At 39.0% G+C, this 24,091-nt stretch overlaps 1 protein-coding gene across 5 annotated transcripts; it reads left to right on the forward strand.

Moving 5' to 3' along the window:
• The first annotated feature begins 383 nt into the window (after nucleotides 1-383).
• On the forward strand, nucleotides 384-23,720 carry MIX23 (mitochondrial matrix import factor 23). Of its 5 annotated transcripts, XR_005581644.2 has the most exons (6): nucleotides 384-444; nucleotides 10,550-10,675; nucleotides 14,473-14,619; nucleotides 17,308-17,429; nucleotides 20,034-20,093; nucleotides 23,417-23,523. XR_005581644.2 is itself a non-coding variant. In XM_003941651.3 (5 exons), exons 1-5 carry the CDS (start codon nucleotides 394-396, stop codon nucleotides 23,465-23,467), a joined length of 435 nt encoding a protein of 144 aa, XP_003941700.1. In that variant the 5' UTR covers nucleotides 384-393; the 3' UTR covers nucleotides 23,468-23,720. The 5 variants fall into 5 exon arrangements, 4 of the variants coding, with proteins under 4 accessions (XP_003941700.1, XP_039333628.1, XP_010350717.1 ...); XM_003941651.3 differs by lacking the exon at nucleotides 17,308-17,429 and having other exon boundaries at nucleotides 23,417-23,720; XM_039477694.2 differs by lacking the exons at nucleotides 20,034-20,093; nucleotides 23,417-23,523 and adding an exon at nucleotides 18,061-18,209.
• The last annotated feature ends 371 nt before the right edge of the window (nucleotides 23,721-24,091 follow it).

A 24,091-nucleotide genomic window follows, 5' to 3' on the forward strand; every position in this document is an offset into this window, starting at 1 on the left:
CGTTTCTTAGTGGTCTCAAATTCTTAACAAAGACCCCTCTGAAAGGGATTAGAAAAGCCTCACTTCCCTAGATTTCTTTCAACGACCCCGTCGTAGGGGAAGGACCAGGAAGTTGTTTTCCTTTTGTAAAAAGATGGAATTGGAGTAAACAGTCCCTTCAAGTTCTTACAATCTTTGATCCATGCATCTGGCCCAGTTTCAAGAGGACATGTTAAAGGGGTAGCACAGCAGGGTGACAAGTTTAGAGGTGAATGCGGACCACGTTGAAGTCAAGCTTTGCACTCAGCTTTCCTAAGGATTGCCCGGTACTATATTTTTTTTTGTCAGGCGGCTCCGCGGTCACCTTTGCTCCGCGGTGATTGGCCTGCAGCGGGGTCCTCGTGTTTGTCCAATATGGCGGCGCCCAGTGGCGGTGTGAACTGTGAGGAGTTCGCCGAGTTCCAGGTGATGGGGTTTTCCTCATGTGGCAGGCATGTCCCTCCTTTTGTCCCCAGATCCTATTCCCTGCTCTGCGAGGGAGTATGAACCAGTTTTGGAAAAAGCGGGCAATTCAAACCTCTTTTCTCGAGCCATTGGAGGTCATGGGGGGCGCGGGTTTGGCCTTAGGGAGCGAGGCTGCTCCGTAGGAGGAGGGAGGAGAGGGTCATAGTTCTCCCTGCGGCTCGCAGGCCTTGACTACGAAACTCTGAGTAATCTGCGGTGGTAAAGCTCGGGATCCTTCGATAAGGATAGTAACAATCTTGTAGCAGTTCCCTGAACTCAGTTTTCAGCTTCTGCCATTCCTCTCTCACTTTTCTAAATTGAATTTTTATGGGAGAAAAAAAGGTGAAGGAGAGCTAGTTGATAAAGCAAACATTTGGTACGATTTACGATTTTTGTGGGACAGAACGTTTGGAAGCTTGGAGGGAGGATTCTAGTACCTGCTCTGGTGCCACTGCCTATTAGAGAAGATGTAATATTTAAAATAAAGCTTCTGCTTTTCTACGCCCAAATACCAGAGATCTAGGGCTAATTATTAACCCGTGAATTCAAGAATAGGGATCTGGGTTTTGACCAAGTTGCCATTAAAGTTATTTGTTGTAATTCAGTCATAAATGTGCTTCTGTTTAGTTACAAAGTTGAATTCAAAAATCAAAAATCATGATCTTAAATATGTATTGCATTATTAACTAACCAAAGATACTGAAAAATTGTGTCATTAACCTATCTGTATTAAGATTTGTACTCTGAATGGTATGAAGGTAGTGGTATTCTTGAATACTGCCTCAGCCTCCCTGTAGGTAGGACTACCAGCACCTATTACCACGCCCAAGTAATTTTTTAAAAGAAATTTTGTAGAGACAGGGTCTCACCAAATAATCCTCCTGCCTCATCCTCCCAAAGCGTCTGGATTACAGGCGTGAGCCACCTGACCCAGCCTAAAGTGTTTAAAATTTTTGCAATTTTTATTTTATCGTTGTGAAAATTAGATTTAGTACTTCTGGAAAATATCCTATTTCCAAACTGAAATAAAATCCAGAAAAGAGTGTTTAAAATTGAGTGTCTAGAATCCAATTTTAGCATGCATTCAACAAGAATTTATTGAATACTGTATTAGTCTGCTTGGGCTGCCATAACAAAATACCACAGACTGGGTGGCTTAAACAATAGAGATGTATTTTTTCACAGTTCTGGAGACTTGAAGTCCAAGATCAAGCTGCCATCAGTTTCTAGGCTATGCAGTTTGAATTAAGGGGGAAAAAGTACCATCAGAATCAATTATGATAAGGCCTCTCTTCCTGGCTTGTAAATGGCTGTTTTCTCACCATGTCTTCACTGTGTCACTATCTCTTCTTTGTGCCTACACATAGTGGAAGAGGGATCTCTGGTATCTCTTCTTCTTCTTTCTTCTTTCTTCTTTTTCCTCCTCCTCTTCTTCTTCTTCTTCTTCTTCTTCTTCTTCTTCTTCTTCTTCTTCTTCTTCTTTCTTCTTTCTTCTTTCTTCTTTCTTCTTCTTTCTTCTTCCTCCTTCTTCCTTCTTCTTTCTTCTTCTTTCTTCTTCTTCTTCTTTTTTTTTTTTTGAGTCAGAGTCTTGCTCTATCCCCCAGGCTGGAGTGCAATGGCGTGATCTTGGCTCACTACAAATGAGGTCAAGCAATTCTTCTGCCTCAGCCTCCCAAGCAGCGGGGATTACAGGTGCTCGCCACCAAGCCTGGTTAATTTTTGTACTTTTAGTAGAGAGGGGGTTTCACCATGTTGACCAGGCTGGTTTCAAACTCCAGACCTCCAGTGATCTGCCTGCCTCAGCCTCCCAAAATGCTGGGATTACGGTCATGAACCCTGGCCTGGGCCTATCTCTTCCTGTTCTTATTGGGACATCAGTTCTATTGGATTAGGGTCCACCCTTATGACCTCCATTTAACCTTAATTACATACTTCAAAGCCCTAGTCATATTGGGGATTAGGGATTCATGAATTCTGGGGACACACAATTCAACCCATGACAGATACCTACTAGCCACCTGGCACTTGGGGAAACCCAGTGGATAGAGTATAAAACAAGGAATGTAATTAAGTAGGATTATAAAATGTAGAAAATATTTTTAAAAATGAATAAAACGCTAAGTTTAGAGAGTAATAAATCAAGAGATATAGTTGAGTTGGACCTTTGGTAGGCAGGTACTAGGGGTATTCTAGGCAGAGGCAATAGGATAATAGACAAAAAGTTTTATGTATTTAAGGGAAATAGAAAATCTGTATTGCTAGAATATGTTATTTACATAGGGGCACATTGGTATTACACAAGATTGCAATCAGATTTGTGGAAGGCCGTGTGTGTTGTGTGAGTTAGGGAGTCCTTTTTGGGCCAAGAGGTGAGATGATCAAAGAGGTGCTTTAGGAAGATTCCTTACTACTGCCAGTGTCTTTGTTCAGGTTCCTATCATTTTTGGAACTAGCTTTGCAGCAGGCATTCCTAGACAGGAACTTTTTTCTCTACTATATTCCCCCTTCAATCTAATCTCCATAATACTGTGGCATATGCTATTATATTCTGAATTTTATAATCTAAGCTATGCTTTTAAGTTTTAGGTTCATATGACTATATCTAAACTTCTGAACATGGCATATAAGACCTTCTAATCCAATCCCAAATTGCCTCTTGTCATATCTCTTACCACTGTCCTCATACATGTCTCTTTCTTCCTACCCACTCCCCAGTACTTCAGCATGCATTTTTAAGTATTAGTATTTCTGTTACGAATGTTCATTGATACACAACTGATTTTGAATCACATTGTAATTAGTTATAAACTTAATAGGTCATCTTCTAGCGTCAATGATGGTTCCTTTCATACTTACGGGCTGCTTTCTATTCCTGTCCTTGGGGATGCTGGGTGTTAGAGGACTCTGGCAGTTGTACACAAGTTTGTGTTTCTGGCTTGGGGGAAACACAATGGGAGCTTTGTTGTAAAAATAGAGTATGAGGAACCAGGTCTGTCTGAAAAGAGCATCATGCAAAAGGGACCTTGACGTCAAGTACCAGTGATGATACTTCTGGGTACCATCAGGCAGAGGGAGAGGAGAGCAAAGGTTAAGAGAGTTCCATATCATTCTTTGGAGTACATTGTATTTTAGTTATATAGTAGCCCTTTTTCCTACTACTCACCCCATGTACCCTAAAAAATGTATAGAATAATAAAACCACTTTACCTGAGGATGAATCTTAAGAGTGGACTGTAGTATAATTGTAGAGATAATGGAAAGGTTTCTCTATTCCTTTCCACTACTAAATATAGGCACTCCTTCAATACTTATATTGCCTTCCAAGAGGATGAGATTTTTTTACTCCACAAATTAGAGAGAAGACTTAAAATACATTCCAAGAAAAAATGCTTGAATAATTTCAGAGTCAGCCTACAATGAGAGATTCATGATATATCAAGTCTCTTCTTGTTTTGAGGAGGATGAGAGCTACAAGAAGCTGGGGGTACTACAGAATTTATAAAGTTATCTTTGGCTATGATTTAATGTTTAGAAGCTCATGAGGGTCCTATACAAGATACAGCCTTCAGGGAATCATTGAACTGTCTGTATTTCTGTGTTATTTCTATGGACATGTGTTGTGGTTTATTGTGTATGATGTCTATTCTGTTCAGGGGTGTCTTCTGTATATTTCCTTGGTGAATTTGTGTGGACAGGAGTGTATGCCATTGAGGCTAGGCATCAGGTAGGTAGCAGTAATTCCTTATGAATGATCCACATAATTCAATGGCAGCATTTTTGTGCCTGCGTTCACCTTCATTTCTTCTCAATCTGTGAGAGCAGCCTGACCTTTTGCCTAGAATCTCCTGGAGTTGCCTTAAGAGCTTTGGCACTTTTTCCCCTGTGAAGAAATGTGAGCCTAGTGAGATGGTTTATAGTTGGTTTTCTTCTCCCTTTTCAATTTTGAAAGAAATCTCTTTTTGTCTCATTATACCACAAAAACACTGAGAGTCCACTATGTCGGGCATAACATTCGCTGTTCTCAGCAGGTCCTATAAATAAAAATCCTACCTCCTTTTCATAGCTGAAATGATTGAATAAATGGCGTGCATCTGCTACTTCATCACTCATAATTTTTTTTGCTATGATGTTTCTTTCCCCAATCATTTCACCTCCCTTTTTTTCCTTCTCTTCAGTTTTTCTGATATCTCTTGTGACATTTAAGAATAGCATACAGTTTTCAGCAATCCCTGTACAAGTACATTATCAGTTTAGGGATTGTCATTATATTTTCTAGAATACAGCACTGTCCAATAGGACTTTCTGTGATGGTGGAAATGTTCTGCATTTATGTTATCTCCATATGGTAGCTACTAGCAACAGGTGGCTCTTGAATACTTGAAATGTGACTAGTGCAATTAAGGAACTGAATTTTAAATTGCATTTAATTTTAATTTAAATAATCTCATGCGGCTGGTATCTGCCATGTTGAAAGCCAAACTGTAGATCATATATTGATAATTCTCTAGTACACACAGAAAAATTGATAAATAGTCATACTCCACATAATGACATTTCACTCACTGACTGACTGCGTATACAATGGTGGTCCCATAAGATTATAACATATTTTTACTGTACCTTTTCTACGTGTAGATACGTTTAGATACACAGGTACCACTGTGTTACAGTTGCCCACAGTATTCAGTGCACTAACCTGCTGTATAGGTTTGTAGCCTGAGATCAATCATCTATACTGTATAGCCTAAGTGTATAGTAGACTACGTCATTTAGGTTTGTGTAAGTACACTCTATGATGTTCACATAACAGAGTCACCCAGTGACACATTTTTCAGAATGTATTCGTATCATTAAGGAATACATGACTATTTGATCCACATTTGTAGGTTCTATTGGTAAGACAATATACTTGATGGACTCATTACCTAGTTAATATGGATACATTTCCATTGCTATGTAAGGAACTTAATAGTATGTCCAGATTGTTTTATTGGAGAGGAATCAGGCTAAAGGGATTAAGGAATAGCCATTGTTTAAACTCAAAACTGGTTAAAGTTCAGAGTCAATAAGTATCCCAGGAAATGTCAAACAACATAATCTTTCACCTGGATTGCTGCATCAATCATCTAACAGATCTCTTGACATCTACTCTAGTTCTTTTCCAGTCCATTTCCCATGCTTTAGCCTAAGCAATCATTTTAGAACACAGATCTAATCATGTAACCTTAATCATAGCAGAAAACACAGCTTTGGTTCCCTGTGGGTTTCAGGAAAGACTAAAATCCTATCATATGTATGACCTCTAATAATGGACCTCATATTATACCATGTTTTATCTTTCCCTGGGTACTTAAGCCACACTAACTTTTCAGTCCATTAAACACTCTAGTTAAATGGCTCTTTAAGGTCACCCATGATTTCCATCCTGCTAAGTTTAAAAGTTTAATTTCTGTTCATATAACCATTTATTTATTCATTAAAAAAAATTTTATTTTGAGACATAGTCACCGACACTGGAGGGCAGTGGCACATCATAGCTCACTGTCACCTTGAACTCCTGGGCTCGAGTGATCCTTCTGCCTCAGCTTCCCAAGTAGCTAGGACTGCAGGCATGTGCCACCATGCATTGCTAAATTTTTTACTCTTACAGAGACAGAGTTTTGCTGTGTCGCCCAGGCTGGTCTTGAACTCCTAGCGATAAGCAGTCCTCCTGCCTCAGCATCCCAAGGGGCTGGGATTACAGATGTGAGCTTCTGTATCCAGCCCCATGTAATTCTTGAGTTAGTAACATTCAACACAAATGGCCATTCCATCCTTTAAACCTTTCTTCTGACTTGAGTAACGTCACAGAATTTTTCCTCTACTTTTAGTTGCTAGAATTCCTTAATCATTGGCCCCCTTAGCTTTCTACAGTCTCCTTCAGTAATCTCTTCTAGTTTCATGGCTTTAAAGAACATCAGTTTATTAATATAACTCCACCCCTGATCAGTGTCAGACTGGTATATTCAACTTCCTATTCCACTCTTCTACTCATATCTAATAGGCATCTCAGATGTAACAAGTCCAAAACAGAATGTTCTTTTTTTTAATTTTCAAAATTTTAGATTTGGGGGTACACATGCAGGTTTTTTACATGCATATTTTGTGTAATGTTGAGATACAGCCTTCTAATTTGCCCATCACACAAATTGTGACCATTGTATCCAGCAGGTAATTTTTCAGCCCTTACCTTCCTTCTTTCCCCTGCCCTTTGGAGTCGTCAGTGTCTATTCTTTCCATCTTTATGTCTATATATATCCATTGTTTAGTTACCACTTATAAGCAAGAAAATTTGGTATTTGGTTTTCTGTTTTGAGTTACTTCACTTAATGGTCTCCAACTCCATCGATGTTGCTGCAAAGGACATGATTTCATTCTTTTTTCTTTCTTTCTTTCTTATTTTTTTTGAGGTGGAGTTTTGCTCTTGTTGCCCAGGCTGGAATGCAGTGGTGCAATCTCAGCTCAGTGCAACCTCTGCCTTCCAGGTTTGAGCTATTTTTCTGCCTCAGCCTCCCAAGTAGCTGGGATTACAGGCGCCTACCATCATGCCTAGCTAAATTTTTGTATTTTTAGTAGAGATGGGGTTTTACCATGTTGTCCATGCTGGTCTTGAACTCCTGACCTCAGGTGATCCGCCCACCCTGGCCTCCCAAAGTGCTAGGTTTACAGGCATGAGCCACTGCACCTGAACGATTTCATTCTTTTCTATGGCTGCATGGTATGCCACATATATGTGTGTATACATACACACACCACATTTTCTTTATCCAGTCAACTGTTGATGGACACTTAGCTTTCTACTGTGAATAGTGTGTTGATCAACATGTGAGTACAGGTGTCTTTTTTATATAATGATTTCTTTTCCTCTGGGTAAGGAAAGAAAGGAGTTGGTTTCATTTGACCCAGTAGTGGGACTGCTGGGTCAAATGGTAGTTCTGTTGTTGATTCGCTGAGAAATCTTCATAAGTTCCATAGAGGTTGTACTAATTTACATTTCTGTCAACAGTAAATAAGCATTCCCTTTTCTCTGCATGCACGCCAATATCTGTTGCCACAACGGAACTTAAAAAAGTTATTCTACAAAATTTTAAACATAGCCCAAAAGGAGAGACAGTACCACAAACACCCAGGTACCCATCCCCCAACTCCAACAACCAATTCATGGCCATTCTTGTTTCATCTGTACGCTGCTAACACATACCCCACACTAATCAGATTATCTTGAAGTACATCCCAAATACTATACCCTTTTTCCTGTAAAATTTCTGTCTGTGTCTCCAAAAGATCACGACTTTCTAAACTAGTATCATGAGTTTGGAATTTACCATTTAAGGACATTTCATATATCCTCCACTATGTTTGGTGGTTGTCTAGTGAACAGTTGAGATTATCCCTTAAGAATTCCAGTTTACAGGGAATACTATTTAAAAAAAAAAAAAGAAAGATACAGGAAGAGAAGATAATGAACTTGGTTTTAGACTTGGTATTTGCTTGTGTTTTGTTATTCTGAATTATGAACCTCTATAAGCCATTTTACTTTAGATTGAGATATAGAAAAGGCTATTCAACTCACTAATTAAAAATACATGGAATGATAGAATCTAGACTATAGACTTAGATTGAATGGACTAAATGGTTTGCAATTGGAAACGTTCGTTAGATGTTCATTCATGGAAATGTTCATTAATGAGAATTAATGAGAAAGTGGCCAAATGAGTTGTGGTGCTTGAACAGGATAGAATACTTATGCAACTATGTAAAATATCTTCAGGGTTGGGTGCAGTGGCTCATGCCTGTAGTCCCAGCACTTTGGGAGGCTGAGGCGGGAGGATTGCTTTAGTCCCGGAGTTCCAAGACCAGCCTAGGCAATGTGGCAAAACCCTCCCTCTATAAAAAATATACAAAAAAATAAGCCAGGTGTAGTCGCACATGCCTGTGGTCCCAGCTATTTGAGGGGGCTGAGGTGGGAGGATACTTGAGCCCAGGAGGCGGAGGTTGCAATGAGCCGAGATCACGCCACTGCACTCCAGACTGAGCAACAGAGTGAGACTCTGTCTCAAAAAAAAAAAAAAAAAAAAAAAACTTCAAGATATTTCTAGCAACAAGAGCAGAGTGCTTGACTGGGCACGGTGGCTCATGCCTATAATCCCAGCACTTTGGGAGTCCAAGGCGGGCAAATCACGTCAGGAGATGGAGACCATCCTAGCCAACATGGTGAAATCCCATCTCTAAAAAAAAAAAATTTTTTTTTAAAAGCAGAGTGCTCATAATCTAATGTCATAAAGCCAGATTTTAAAGTGTTCCATAGTACCTCAGTTTTTTTTTTTTTTTTTTTTTTTTTTTTTTTTTTTGAGACGGAGTTTCGCTCTTGTTACCCAGGCTGGAGTGCAATGGCGCGATCTCGGCTCACCGCAACCTCCGCCTCCTGGGTTCAGGCAATTCTCCTGCCTCAGCCTCCTGAGTAGCTGGGATTACAGGCACGCGCCACCATGCCCAGCTAGTTTTTTGTATTTTTAGTAGAGACGGGGTTTCACCATGTTGACCAGGATGGTCTCGATCTCTCGACCTCGTGATCCACCCGCCTCGGCCTCCCAAAGTGCTGGGATTACAGGCTTGAGCCACCGCGCCGGGCCAGTACCTCAGTTTTATAAAAACATTCATAGGTACGTGTAGAAAAAAGACCAGGGGGCCATATTAAAATATTGATAATGGTTAACTATGGATGATTTTTATTTAAAGTTTTTACTAACTTTTCTAAAATGAAAGTAATAATTTAATCATAATAAGAATTTTTATTTTAACAAATGGACAAGGAAAAAAGGAGTTGGATTCCGTTATGGATTTAAGTTTGGCAGAGGTAAGTACCATAGTGTATTGAGGGAGAATCAAACGTTGCTTTTAATACATATTAATATTGACTGTTAACTTGGATGTTTTCAATAGTAAGTATATTCCTAGTATTATATAATTCTGTTCTATTTTTGTTTAATCCTTTTTTTTTTTTTTTTTTTTTAAGAGATAGGGTCTTATTATCACCCAGGGAGGAGTACAGTGGTGTGATCACAGCTCACTGCAGCCGTGAACTCCTGGGCTCAGTGATCTTCCTGCCCCAGCCTCACAGGTAGCTAGGATTGCAGGCATGAGTGCCACGCCCGGCTAATTAAAAAAAAATTTTTTTTTTTGTAGAGACAGGGTCTCACTATGTCATTCAGGTTGGTCTCGAATTTCTGGGTTCAAGCAATACTCCTGCCTCAGCCTCCTAAAGTGTTGGGATTACAGATGTGAGCCACTGCATCCCGCTGTTTTCTTGATGAATTTTAAGTGGCTGTGGTTTTTTGTTGTTGTTGTTCTTGTTTGGATATTTTGTAAATTTGAGAAACAGAAAAGAAAGAGAAAGGTATGCTGCCAGAAACTTCTCCCAGAGTTTAACTGAAGACGGAATGTAGCTGATGTCCAGCCTTTCTCTAGTAACAAGTGAAAAGAAGTACACTGATCACATGGGAAGAGGGGCTATACTGTGTAGGTAGTTACCACCAGTCTTTTTAAGTTCCCTGCCCTTTTGATACTATTTTTCTGTTGGTTGTTTTTTTTGAGATTTGGAGGCTTTCTGAGGGAAGGGGGTCCTTGGAAGATATGAGCTAGGGTTACTAAGAAAAAGTAAAAACTAAAGTTCACTATATACTTTATTGGCTGTATGCTGGAGATGGAAGGAGCATACACTGTTTGTTAAACACCATGCCAACAAACGGGATTTGAACATGAGTAAAACAGTCTTAACCCTTAAGACAATCACATTTGAGCCAAGGAGACAGAGCTGGTGCCCACTGTTAGGATTACTGTTACTTAACCTACCTATTAACCTTATAATAAACATTTTCTTATGGTTGCACTATATTTGGCTTGGTTTCCTCACTGTTGACTTACAGGGTTATAAAATATCCAAGAGCTTTGCTTTTTACTTAAATACTTGTTTTTTTATCACTAACTTTCCATTCAGGTTATATTTTTTTGTTTTAAATCCTGATAGGAATTACTCAAGGTGATGAGGACAATTGATGACAGAATAGTACATGAATTAAACACTACGGTTCCAACAGCTTCCTTTGTAGGGAAAATTGATGCCAGCCAAACCTGTAAACAACTTTATGAGTCTGTAAGTGTATTTTTTGAGTCTCTCTTTTCCTTCTTTTATGCTTTTCTTTGCAGGCTAAAATAAGAAATCAGTTATCTTGCAACTCAGCTGTGACTAAAGGAATGACATCTTTATGTTTCTCTGCTTATACCTGATGGTGTCTATAATTTTTATGTATTTTCTACACCCTAAAGAAAATGTGGGATCTTACACTTGTGAAATCTTACCAAATCTGTGAAGAAATGGTTCTAAAGAATGGGAGCAGTTGTTTTGCAGCCTTTAACTTAAGGAGACCTCACGCACAAAGGAATGAAAGGGGGAGAGTGAAACAGTAAAGCAAAACGGTAGCAAGAGCAAGGACTGTGAGTACATTAGTTCTAAAAAGCCAGGCAGCTGGTATAAGGAAGAATTAAAATCCTTCACGCCTTTAAATCTTCTTTTTCTCACTCCTCAGGAGGAGGAATAGAAGCATTTGGCAACTGGGAAAGAAGGAAGCCATGGATCAATTGTCCTTTCCCGAGGCTTTGGTTTCTCAAGTATATATTTTTATTTCCTCCCTTTTTCTTTTTTAATTTCCAAAAGCAAAAGGAAATAATGCTGCGGCAGAATATTTTTTGTAGTTTATTTACTTATATTCTTTCATAATTTGGAAGCTAAAGTTTAAGTTCTACCACAAGGTTACCATTTGGATTCATAGTCATAAAGAAGGCATGCTTAAAACCTAAACTGCCTTTCTCAGATCAATTTTAGACAAGCTTATCCATGACAGTTAAATTCAGAGGCACTAACTACTGATATTTTTGTTCTGTGTTAAAGTGTGTTACTTTAAATGAGCAGGTAAGTCTTGTGGCTTGAGAAAATCATAAGGTTGTGGACTTTAACAAGTGGAATTCAGTATGCAAGTAGGTAGCATGGGACCAGTCCTAATTTGCTATGAGGCTGTTTGACAGTTCACTTTCTTTGGGTACCTCTGTCTGAAGAACTAGAATATATGGTCACTTTGGTGATACCCCACCCTCACCTCGCTACTCATATAATCTCCGTAATCTATAAAGTTGTTTCCATTTACAATCTTCCTGTTAACCTAGATGTTTATGGTGTAGTGATTAACAATATAGATTTTAGATCTAGATTAATCTCACATCTGCTACCTCCCAGCTGGGTGACCTTAAATATGTTACATAACCTCTGCCTCAGTTTTGTTTTGTTTTGTTTTTTTGAGATAGTGTCTCACTTTGTCGCCTAGGCTGGAGTACAGTGGCAGGATCTTGCCTCGCTGTAACTTCTACCTCCCAGGTTCGAATGATTCTCCCATCTCAGTCTCCCTAGTAGGTGGGACAACAGGCACGTGCTAACATACCTGGTTAACTTTTTGTGTATTTTTTGGTAGAGATGGGGTTTTCGCCATGTTGGCCAGTCTGGTCTCAAACTCCTGATCTCAAGTGATCCGCCTGCCTCGGCCTCCCAATTTGCTGGAATTACAGGCGTGAGCCAACATGCCTGGCCATCTGCCTCAGTTTTAATATCTGTAAACCTCGGCCTCCCAATTTGCTGGGATTACAAACATGAGCCAACATGCCTGGCCGTCTGCCTCAGTTTTAATATTTGTAAAATAATATAGTAATAGTACTTCATAGGGTTGTTGGAGTACTGAATTACAAAGTGCTTACAGTACTATTTTGCATACAGATATTGCTGGCCAGCTGCACTGGCTCACACCTGTAGTCCCAACACTTTGGGAGGCTGAGGGAAGATCACTTGAGTCCAGGAGTTCAAGACCAGCCTGGGTGACATGGCGAAACCACGTCTCCACCAAAAATACAAAAGTTAGCAGGGTGTAGTGGCGTGCACCTATGGTCCCAGTTACTCAGGAGGCTAAGGCAGGAGGATTGCTTGAGCCCAGGAGGTAGAGGTTGCAGTGAGCCATGATCACACCACCGCAGTCCAGCCTCAGTGACAGAGTGAGACCCTGTCTCAAAAAATGTTTGCTGCTACTGCTATAATTTTTTCATTTTAACAGGCCTGAAGAGAGTTACAAGTTACTGTTTCTTTTTTACTTTTTATTTTTTTGAGATGGAGTCCCATTCTATCACCCAGGCTGGAGTGCAATGGCATGATCTCAGCTAACTGCAACCTCCAACTCCTGGGGTAAAGTGATTCTCTTGCCTCAGTCTCCCGAGCAGCTGGGATTACAGGTGACCACCACAACACCTGGGTAATTTTTTTGTACTTTTAGTAGAGACAGGGTTTCACCATGTTGGCCAGGCTGGTCTGAAACTCCTGACTTCAGGTGATCTGCCTGCCTCGGCCTCCCAAAGTGCTAGGATTAGGCATGAGGCACTATACCCGGCCTGCAAGTTTTTTTTTTTTGTTTTGTTTTGTTTTGTTTTTTAATCTCCTGTTGAGTCAGAATAACCTTGCATACTAAATTTGGAACCCTTCTGCTTTGGAAATCCTGTGTGTGTGTTTGGGTTTTTCTCTGTATCTATATCCTAGAGGGATTCAGCAACATGTATATCAGGCAAAGCTTAGTTTTTCACGTAGCTTTGTGCCAGGGATTGAGCCCACAGCAGAGTGCCCATGCCACTAAGTACCACTGAGTTCCCTTATGTATTGTGTCAGTCAGGAAGCAGAACTTCATGAAATGTCCAGGTTGCTTATATTCACCCTGACTTTAATCCCTGACCCAGCTTCCTTCTATAGCTGAAGGAGGGATATTTGCATTTTCAAATAACACTTCTAGGTTATGATCAGCAACATTATTACGAAACACTCGTTTTAGGAATTTCAAATCTCAAAAGTATACCCATGAAAGAGAAGATTGTGTTGAATCAGCAACGTCATCTAAAAACATAAGTGGCAGCATCTCTGAGGGTGGAGGTATGAGGTCTGGGCTGTCCTGCTCCTCAGTATGCTGCTGGTGTTGCCCTCCGCTATCTTCCTGCATTCCCTGCACTGGGCTTTTCACTTCCTTTTCCTCTACCCTACACCACTGACTTTCCCCATGATTCTATCCATGTGTTCCTCTATCCTACATCCAACCGCACGCACCAGGACACTTACGGCTAATTCTTCCTCTCTTTCTTTGTCCTTTCATATGTTTTTCTGTCTCACATTGTCAACAAGTGAAAGAAATTATAACCTAAATCATGTATAGAAGATTTCGTTACTTTAACAAAGAATGCTACATTTACCTACTCAAGACAGAGCCCTTTTCAAGATTATTAAGTATTGATAAGGAAAATTTATATATGAAGCACAGATTAGTGGTTGCATTAATTGTGTGTGCTGATTGAAATTAAGGATGTCTGACGCAACAACTCTTTGTTAACCTCCATCTTAATGTAATAAATTAATAAAAACAGTTCTCATCTATTTCCCATCTTGATTCATAAAGTATCATGGTTATGTTTCAAACACACTTCCATAATCGTATCCAAATTTTGATAATACCCCCAAATCTGCATTTGTAAAGCACTGTTTCAAGTACATAGACTTTATTGTTCAGTATAGATTTTTATGTTTACCGTGGGAATAAAGGATAAAGGTTGTAAAGCAAGAAAAATTTCATAGATTGAAGAGAACTTGTTCTAATAAGATCTCACTGAAATTAAGTTTTACCTTGGGTATACTTTTGAGATTTGAAATTCCTAAAATGAGTGTTTCATAATAACGTTTTTTTAAAAAGTCCTTGAGACTACAGAAATTTAATACTTTCTAAAACAATTTCTGTAGTCTTAAGGACTTTTTTAAAAAACACAAAAATGTGATAGATTGATGCACTTTTTGTTTCTCATTTCATTCCTTTGTTCTTTTAGTTGATGGCAGCTCATGCCAGTAGAGACAGAGTCATAAAAAATTGTATAGCCCAGACGTCAGAAGTAGTAAAAAACCTCCGAGAGGAAAGAGAAAAGAATTTGGACGACTTAACGTTATTAAAGCAACTTAGAAAAGAGCAGACAAAGGTAAGTTGAACAGAATTAACATTTCTCAGGCAAAGTTTTTCCAACTGTAGGCTTCAAAGTAAAATTTTTAATATGAAAATTTTGGCATATAATATGGCTATTACTTAAAAAAAAAATGACCAGATTAGTGCCTCATTTTTAGTGGGCTTTATATTATTACGTTTAGATATTAATTGGTAAACTAATGTGCACTTCTTGAAAAAAATGCAGCATAGCAGCTTTGGCTAAAATAAGCATGTAGTCATAATTCATTTCATTTCTTTATTTGTTTCTTTCCCACTGTTAAAGAAAAGGGGTCACTACAGGCGAACTACCACATCAGAAATTCTGGGGAAATCACATCTGTACAGTATCTGCCTTTTGAGAGTTAACTTGAGAAAAAACATCTCTAATGTATTTATGTTTTGAGAATACCTCTAGTTTCATTCTGTAGAAATCTGCTGAAATGTAATACAGACTATTTAACTTCAGAATGTTACCCTCGTTAGCCATAAAAATAGAGTATGATTTAAATATAACCAGGTGCACTTGTACCTCATTATAATTTATTTCCCTACTGTGTAAAAGTTGCTAGGGATCTTTGGCTTTTTCTTGGACATGGCCTTTTCCCATTTCCTCCCCAATCCCTGCAGTGTTTTTACTTTTAAGAAAATAGCAGGCCGGGCGAGGTGGCTCAAGCCTGTAATCCCAGCACTTTGGGAGGCCGAGGCGGGTGGTTCATGAGGTCAAGAGATCGAGACCATCCTGGTCAACATGGTGAAACCCCGTCTCTACTAAAAATACAAAAAAAAAAAAAAAAAAAAAAAAGTTAGCTGGGCATGGTGGCGCTTGCCTGTAATCCCAGCTACTCAGGAGGCTGAGGCAGGAGAATTGCCTGAACCCAGGAGGCGGAGGTTGCGGTGAGCCGAGATTGCGCCATTGCACTCCAGCCTGGGTAACAAGAGTGAAACTCCGTCTCAAAAAAAAAAAAGAAAATAGCAAATGCCTACCTAGGGATGTGTCAGAGGAAGCCTGTTTTCCCAAGTCAACTATAATGTAGATAGGGTGTAGACTTCAGATTACAGTCAATGCAGCAGAACTATTTCTTTACAGCCCTTATATATGATGTGTCAAGGAAACAATAGAAAAATACAGCATATTTTATTATTTGGGATTTATTGCTGCCTTTCTTTTGAGGGGACTCTTGGGTAACTTTTTATTTTGTATAATTTCAAACTTACAGAAAAGTTCTAAGAATAGTACAAGGCACTCCCACGTGCCCTTTACCTGTATTCATTTGTTGTTTATATGTTGCCCACCTGCTTTACAGTTCATTCTCTTCACCCTCCCTCTCTCCTTCTCTTTATTCTTCCCTGCCTTCCTCCTCCTCCCTCTCTCCCCACACACCTGTATGCATAAATATAAATATATTTTTTCCATGAACCATCTTAAGAGTATGTTGTATACATTGTACTACTTTACCTTTAAGCTCATTAGTTATTTTATAAGAACAGGGACTTTTCTTACAGGACCAATGTACAATTATTAAAATCATGGTGTTTTTTGTTTGTTTTTGAGATAGGGTCTCACTCTTGTCACCTAGGCTGGAGTGCAGTGGTGCAGTCTCGGCTTACTGCAACCTCTGCTTCTGGGGCTCAAGCAGTCCTCCCATCTCAGCCTCCTAAGTAGCTGGGACTATGGGTGCAGACCACCACATCCAGCTAATTTTTTGTATTTTTGGTAGAGACTGGGGTCTCACCATGTCACCCAGACTGGTCTCAAACTCCTGAGCTGAAAGTGATCTGCCCTCCTTGGCCTCCCAAAGTGTTAGGATTACAGGTGCGAGCCACTGCACCTGGCTTCATGTTTGTATTTTAAGATGGCATAATAGGTGACTTAGATCCTTGTGTGATTGAGTCATGCTTTTCATACTGACCAGTCATGAAGTTTGCCCTTTGTTTAGTAGATGTAACCAAACTATGAAGAGGGGGCCTTGTCATCTCTTGAAAATCTTTAGTAGAAAAGAAAAGAAACCTCTTTCCCTGTAGCTGGCTGCACACAAGGTGAGGAGGCCAGGCTGCTGCACTTTCTCAATCATTCTACCAATTCAGGATGTCTCACTGGATCTAGGACTCAGCCACTGTTCTTGCTGCTCTCTTTGTTCATGACTACTGTGTCAGGTCTGTATTCCATATCTGCTCATGAAACAGGCACTGATGGATCCCTTGGACAGTGACGTTATGCAGTAATGCTCATTTTACCCTCCCCTTGCTGTTCATGAAGGCATATAGATATTTTATATAAAACTGGTGAAAGTCTATTAATTTTGGAGTTTATATTTCAACTCTCTTGAAGGTGTTGACAAAGGAAACTCCAGGGCAAGTCTGTTAAATCAGAAACTGAAAAGTCACTGTTTGCAGATCAAGTCAAACAGAATAGAGTGACTCATTAGAACAGAGCAAAGTTCAAAACTAAATTACTGAGTGTTTGGGAGTGATGTGTTTGCTCAACCCTCAGATCTGCCCTTATGCCTTTAGAGCCCAGATAGAATCACCAGGATGACCACTGCAAGGAAGGGTTTAGAAATCAATCAGTGAGTTGCATGAGGTGTGCTTTATAGCTTGATAACATATAGGGCTGAGGGAAACCATGGGGTAGTACATAAGCAAATAAGGAAACGTGAATTTTTTTTTTTTTTCAATTTTCAAGTTTGCTGTGAAGATTTTGGAATCAGAGAGAGCTCTTGGAGATGTTACAGCTCTACCTCTTCATTTTCTATCTGAGGAAAAAGACTCAGAGATACTAACTGACATCCCCAAAGCCACAAGCTAGTAAGTGGTAGAACTGGGACTTTTAACTCATCTCTTCTGACCCTAAATTCAGTCAGTTTCTTTAAGTTGTGACGAGTAGTCAAATACTTTAGTGAGCATATTTTATTTCTATACAGCGATGCCAATCAAAAAATCCCCACTACTTTACCTGAATCTTTAACTCAGAAAAAAAGCACCTTCCTTGCTGGACCTCTGTAACTGCTGTCACATATTAGTGGCCTTTAGAGGAAGTTTACCTGTTGAAGACCTAGAGTCTTAAAGACAACTGTCTCAAAGGTGACTGTTGGTAGCACTAATAAAATTATATTAGCAGTTGGCTATAATATTTGCAATGTTGCAGAATTTTAAAAAATAATCAAAAGGCAGATAGCTCTAAGGAAATAAATCCCATCTACCTTGGTGGCTTTGTAACCTTGTGTATTAATCGTTCTGAAAAGTTGGATTTTGAGTCTGTAAAATGGAGTTGATACCTAATAACTTCTTATTTTGGTGGGGCGCGGCGGGGGATTCAATTATTTAATGTAAGTAAGAGCTAGCATATTGGCTGGTACAAAGAAGCAATTTCTTTTTGTTTTTGAAGTCTGGGACCCCATATTTGTTGCATTAATCCTCTTTATCATATCACCACCAGTGTTTTCTAGCTTTTGTTTCATTGCTGCTTAAGGGCAGAGTGCTGTGGCAGGGGAAGACTCTCTGTGTCAGCGTCAGTGTATTCTCTTCTGGACAGTTCTAAATGTTCCAAGATTTTCATATATATTGTGAAATTCTACTCCCATGATATGTAAGTACTGCTTCTTTTTTTTGAGACTGAGTTTCGTTCTTGTTGCCCAGGCTGGGGTGCAATGGCGTGATCTTGGTTCACTGCAATCTCTACCTCCTGGGTTTAAGCGATTCTTCTGCCTCAGACTCCCAAGTAGCTGGGATTACAGGCATTCGCCACCATGCCTGGCTAATTTTTTTGTATTTTTAATAGAGGTGGGGTTTCTCCATGTTGGTCAGGCTGGTCTTGAATTCCGAACCTCAGGTAATCTGTCCCCTTTAGCCCCCCAAAATGCTGTGATTACAGACGTGAGTCACTGCATCTGACCAAGTACTGCTTCTTGATCTCTCTGGAGCTACCCAGGATAAGTCTGAACACTTTTCTAGATGGTATCCCTTTAAATATTTGAGAGTGGTTTTGAAGACTATCTTAGTCACTTTCATACTGTTCTTCAACTGCAGTTATTTCTTTGGCAGTCAGTCCAGGCTTTGTTAGAGAAATGGAGCTTTAATGATTTTCATCTGAATGGCTGATTAAAATGGGAAACTGTGATTGCATTGATGGGCTTCTTCAGGCTTGTTGCTACTGCACAGCACAGAACTAATTGTCAGAAATTGTAGTCCTCCTTGTTCCACAGTTCTAGCCATATGTACAGGCCTGCACTTTGACACCAGTTCTGAATCTAGGAAGGGAGTTTGCAAGGAGCCGTTGGATCTGTACCAAGTTCCATTCTTATCAGTGTTGCCACACATTTCTCAAACCTTCTGCCTGAACTGCACTCCTAATTGGGTAGGGTCTTTGGCCTGGATGTCAGATTCGTGCTTGCCCGGAACTTATTGAGCTCTCTGGCATTTTGTTCCCAAATTTGCTCTGGGTTCTTGACTTTGGCCTGAGGAAATGATCCTGGTGTTAACCTCTTAGGTGGCATCAACCTATAGCTCATGCTTTTTTCTCCTCATTTTCCTGAATAGTTTCAAGCCTTCTGCCTGGAACTAGCCAGTTTTTTTCTCTTCAAGTCCTATAACAAAATATTCCTGGGAATATCGTGAATCCTGCTATCAGGGCCTGGCAATGGAATTGGCTACTTTTCTGTCGGAGTAATTAGGTTGGCAGTTATAAAGAAAGCTAAAAAGACTTGGCATTTTTAGCCTGAGATCTCTGACTTTATGGTTAAGGTGTGAGTAAACGCATGCCTTTCTAGATCACTTGGGACATGTATATTCTCTTACCTCCCTGTTTTCCTTCCTGAGGTTTTTTTTGTTTTTTGTTTTCTTAATTCTCTATTCAGATCAGGTTTACGCTTCCTTGTTTTTATTTTCCTCTGTGCTATCTTTGCAAGTCTATAGTTGTATGATCAATCTCTAAAACTGGAATCATTGGGTTTAGGGACATGAGAGTGTACATTCCCTGAGTCTTGCCAAATTGCCCTCCATAGAAGTTGTAACAATTTCTACTCTTACCAAGAATATATGTATCTTTTCCTGTACCTTCACTAATGTTAGATTTTATCAGACTTACTCATTTTTTTCATATTCTGGCTTAATTTGCATTTCTTTATATATGAGTAAGATTGGCATTTTGTTATGTTTGTTGGCCTTTTGTATGTCTTCTGTGAACTGACTGGCCTTGGGAGTTTTTTTAAAGCTCTCAAGGTGGTTAGAATATGTAGCAAAGTTTGAGATTAACAATTGATTAGATATGGGGAAAGTTGGCTGTGTCAAAGAAGGTTTCAAACTCTGCCATTAACAGACAAAAATAGTAGAGCAGCAGCAGGTTTTGTTGGTTAAACATGTGTATGGTTTTAGCTCTTTAAATTTTATAACTTCATTTTTCTTTTCTTGCAGTTGAAATGGATGCAGTCAGAACTGAATGTTGAAGAAGTGGTAAATGACAGGAGCTGGAAGGTATAAAATAACATTGGTGTTGGAAAGAAGTAGGAGGGAAACTGAACTAGCAAAGGGAAACCAAGGGAGAGGGAATAAACAGGGCCTTGAGGCTCTAAGGAGAGTAGAGATCATTCATTTATATTTACAATTGTGGGTTGTAACCTTTTGAGGGGGGACGAGAAGGGGGAGGGGGAGGAGGATGCAGTTAGCGTCTAGTTAGAGCCATATTATAACAATTAGCTTTACAGGGCCGGGCTTGCTGGCTCATTCCTGTAATCCCAGCACTTTGGGAGGCTGAGGTGGGTGGATCACCTGAAGTCAAGGATTCAAGACCAGCCTGGCCAACATGGTGAAACACTGTGTGTACTAAAAATATAAAAATTAGTCAGGCATGGTGGCATGTGCCTATAATCTCAGCTACTCGGGAGGTTGAGAAAGGAGAATCGAGGAGATTGCAGTGAGCCGAGATTGTGCCACTGCGCTCCAGCCTGGGCAACAGAGTGAGACTCCATCTTGGGGGGAAAAAAAAAAATTTGGTAGAATTGAATGAGCTGCCATCATAACAGCATTAGAGCCATTCTCTGTGTCTCCTAACACTAATTACAGGCATTTTTATACTACTCAGAGCCTTCAAGGAGGTTATTTGTTAAACTTAGCCTTTTGAGCTCAGTTACTTTCTGTAAGTTTTCTTATCATTAGATACCCTATACAATTGCTTGTCTTCTACCTTATCTAATCATAAACTTGTTATTATATGTAGCTTTACTGGTATCTGATAATAAGGGTTTTTATTGCTCATAGACTTATAAGCTGTTTATTATCATTGCATTGTTATTGTTAGGAACTAGATTAGAGGACCAGATCCTGGAAACTTACATATAGTTAAATTCATAAAACTCTGACTTTTCATTTTCTGAAAAGCTATATCCATTTACCCTCTCTTAAACTCTAAAGGATTTACAAAGGCAAAAATCTATTAAATCTGAGAAAATGTACTGGAAATTCTGTTTTATCATTTGAATTAACTAACAGAAAGTTGTTAAACTGTATGTTTATAAGAGAGGTTAACTGAACCAAAACCAGAATGTACTAACTTGCTGAGACATGAATAAATTGCAGACTACAAATTGACTTTCATTGCTTTATCACATTTCTCTATCTTATCCTCTTTGCCAAGGTTTCCTATTCCTGCCCTTAGCACCAACATGATAAAGGTGTCTGTCACTTGAGAAGATTGGGCAATATATTCCTATTTATATTCTGTGGAGAAATAATGTTTACTATTGGGATAGGATGGGGAAGTGGTACAATGAAACATCTGGCTTGAAAAACCAAGTGCAGAAGTTTATGATATGTGTAAAATGTAGTGGGAAGAGTGAACTATTTTGGATTTAATATTAGTCTTAAAGAAAATATGGTCTATCCACTTCACAGAAGATGAGGTCCCTACTTGTTTTAAAAAGAAGAAAATGTAGGTATGGTGCTCTGGTGCAATGGCCCAGCAGAAGTGGATAGAAAATCACTGGGGAAAAGGATTTGGAGAGGCTCAGCCAAGTTGTATATGTCACCCCAACCAGTGTGTCAAGGCCACTAAACTGAAGCTTCCCTCTTGTCTGATTGGGAATTTCAGGGAAATGTCAGGGCTGGAAATGAGTGAGATAAATTACAAGGCAAAAGGGCCAGAAAGAGTCTATGTAATTTCTGCATGTTTTCTTTTAATTGTGAGATGCTTTTGCCAAAGATTATGTGGCATGTGGAATTTAGTGAATATTAATAAAATTAACATTCAAGTATCTGCCACTCAAGAAATTGAATAATAGGCCGGGTACAGTGGCTCATACCTGTAATCCCAGCACTTTTGGAGGGGAGGCCGAGGTGGGTGGATCACCTGAGGTCAGGAGTTTGAAACCAACCTGACCAACAGGGTGAAACCCTGTCTCTACTAAAAATACAAAAAATTAGCTGGGCATCGTGGCGGGGGCCTGTAGTCCCAGCTACTTGGGAGACTGAGACAGGAGATTTGCTTGAACCTGGGAGGCAGAAGTTGCAGTGAGCTGAGATTGTGCCATCTTGCTCCAGCCTGGGCGACAAGAACTAAACTCTGTCTTAGAAAAAAAAGAAATTGAATAATAACTTACCTCACAAGCTCTGCATTTAGATATTTATTTTATTTTTATAATAGTCAATGAGAGCCAACATAGGTAGTTTTTTCTTTTTAACCTAAAAAAATGATTTGTTTTTTTTACATTAATGACGTATGGGGGTAAATTCTGAGAAGAAATTCTTTTCAATTTTAGAACTTTTTTTTTTGAGACGGAGTCTTGCCCTGTCTCCCAGGCTGGAGTGTAATGGTGCAATCTCTGCTCAATGCAACCTCCATCTCCCAAGTTCAAGCGATTCTCCTGCCTCAGTCTCCTGAGTAGGTGGGATTACAGGCGCATGCCACGACACCCAGCTAATTTATCGTATCTTTAGTAGAGACAGGGTTTTACCAGGTTGGCCAGGCTGGTCTTGAACTCCTGACCTCGTGTAGTGCCTGCCTCAGCCTCCCAAAGTGCTGGAATTATAAATATGAGCCACCTTGTCCGGCTCTCAGAATTTTTTTAATTGGACACTTAAAATTTTTGACATGTGATTTAAATTTTTTTAATATCAAAAATATTTTTAAAATTTTTAAAAATATAAATATACAGAAACAATTCTACCTTCTATGCCTCTCCTTCAGCCACCTCTTTCTTTCCCTTCCCTCCGAAAGGATGGTATATGCTTTCAGATAGTCACACCTTTTCTAATTTTATGTGTGTATATATTTTTCTACTTTTGTTACACAAGAAGTGAAAGTCTACTATTCACACTTTGGTTTTTTCCCTTAATATATCTTGGATATCTTTTAAATCAGAACATAAATTATTTTTAATCTTGCATGTATTCTATTGAATAACTGTACCAAATTCTTAACACAGTTCCATGTAGACAATTAGTTATTGAGCATTCTTTAAATATTTAAACTTATTTTAGATATTTTTGTCTAGTTGTTTAAAAAATGTCCAGAATATGAAATTGAAATGTTTATTAGTAATGAAATTAGCTGGCTCTTGATTTTTTTCCCTAAGTAATTTAAATTTTATTAAAATATTAGAACTGTCTTATAAATGGATGTCAAGGCCTTCTAGGCATTCGGCACCTCATAAAGTCAGTTTGAATTGGCGAGGAAACTCTTTTGTTTCTGTTGACTTAGGACAAAAGTGATAGCCTTTTGAAGCATACCAAGTTGAATTTAGTTCCATGCCTGATTTATACAGGATAACTCAGTGACTTTTGTTTCTGTTTGAATATTTTAGGTGTTTAATGAACGCTGCCGAATTCACTTCAAGCCTCCAAAGAATGAATAAAGAGAGATACTTTTTTTTTTTTTTTTTAAAGGACTGGGTCATCTCATAAGAGCTAAGCATAACAGGTATCAACAGGGCGGGCTTCCTAGGATGATTTCTGAGCCAACAGTCCAAGACCTTTTGTTGATTTCAGCCCCACTTAGCCAAGACCTCAAATATAAATAATTCTGATAATTATGGAGAAATCAACTGCTATTTTATACTGATTCTGTAAAAAAAAAAAGTTTTGTAACTATTAAAATAATTTTCTGACTCAGTGTATATATTTATTTGATTGTTTTCTATGTTGAGACAGTTCTCTTTTTATTTATTGAATTTTTAGTTTTTATTCTTTTAATATCCTTTCTGTCAGGTTGTAACAGTTCTCATAAGAGAATTTGCATGCACTTTTAATATCTGATTTGTATTGTACTTTTTTATTTTTACAAATTTATTGGCATGGATATGGACCTTTTTGGTCATTGATGAGTTTATCCCTTGATTTATCTATTGTACTTTTTTATTTTTATAAATTTATTGGCATGGATATGGACCTTTTTTTGGTCATTGATAAGTCTATCCCTTGATTTATCTTTGTGGGCTGATTACAAAAGGGCAGTACTATAAGCTGGACACTGTCCAAAG

Source organism: Saimiri boliviensis, chromosome 8 (assembly GCF_048565385.1).
Source record: "Saimiri boliviensis isolate mSaiBol1 chromosome 8, mSaiBol1.pri, whole genome shotgun sequence".
Lineage (NCBI taxonomy): Eukaryota > Metazoa > Chordata > Mammalia > Primates > Cebidae > Saimiri > Saimiri boliviensis.

Coding starts and splice junctions, on each gene's coding strand:
- MIX23 (XM_039477694.2), top strand. CDS start 394: ATGGCGGCGCCCAGTGGCGGTGTGAACTGTGAGGAGTTCGCCGAGTTC. Junction 445..10,549: donor AGGAGTTCGCCGAGTTCCAG/GTGATGGGGTTT, acceptor AAATCCTGATAG/GAATTACTCAAGGTGATGAG. Junction 14,620..17,307: donor TTAGAAAAGAGCAGACAAAG/GTAAGTTGAACA, acceptor TCAATTTTCAAG/TTTGCTGTGAAGATTTTGGA.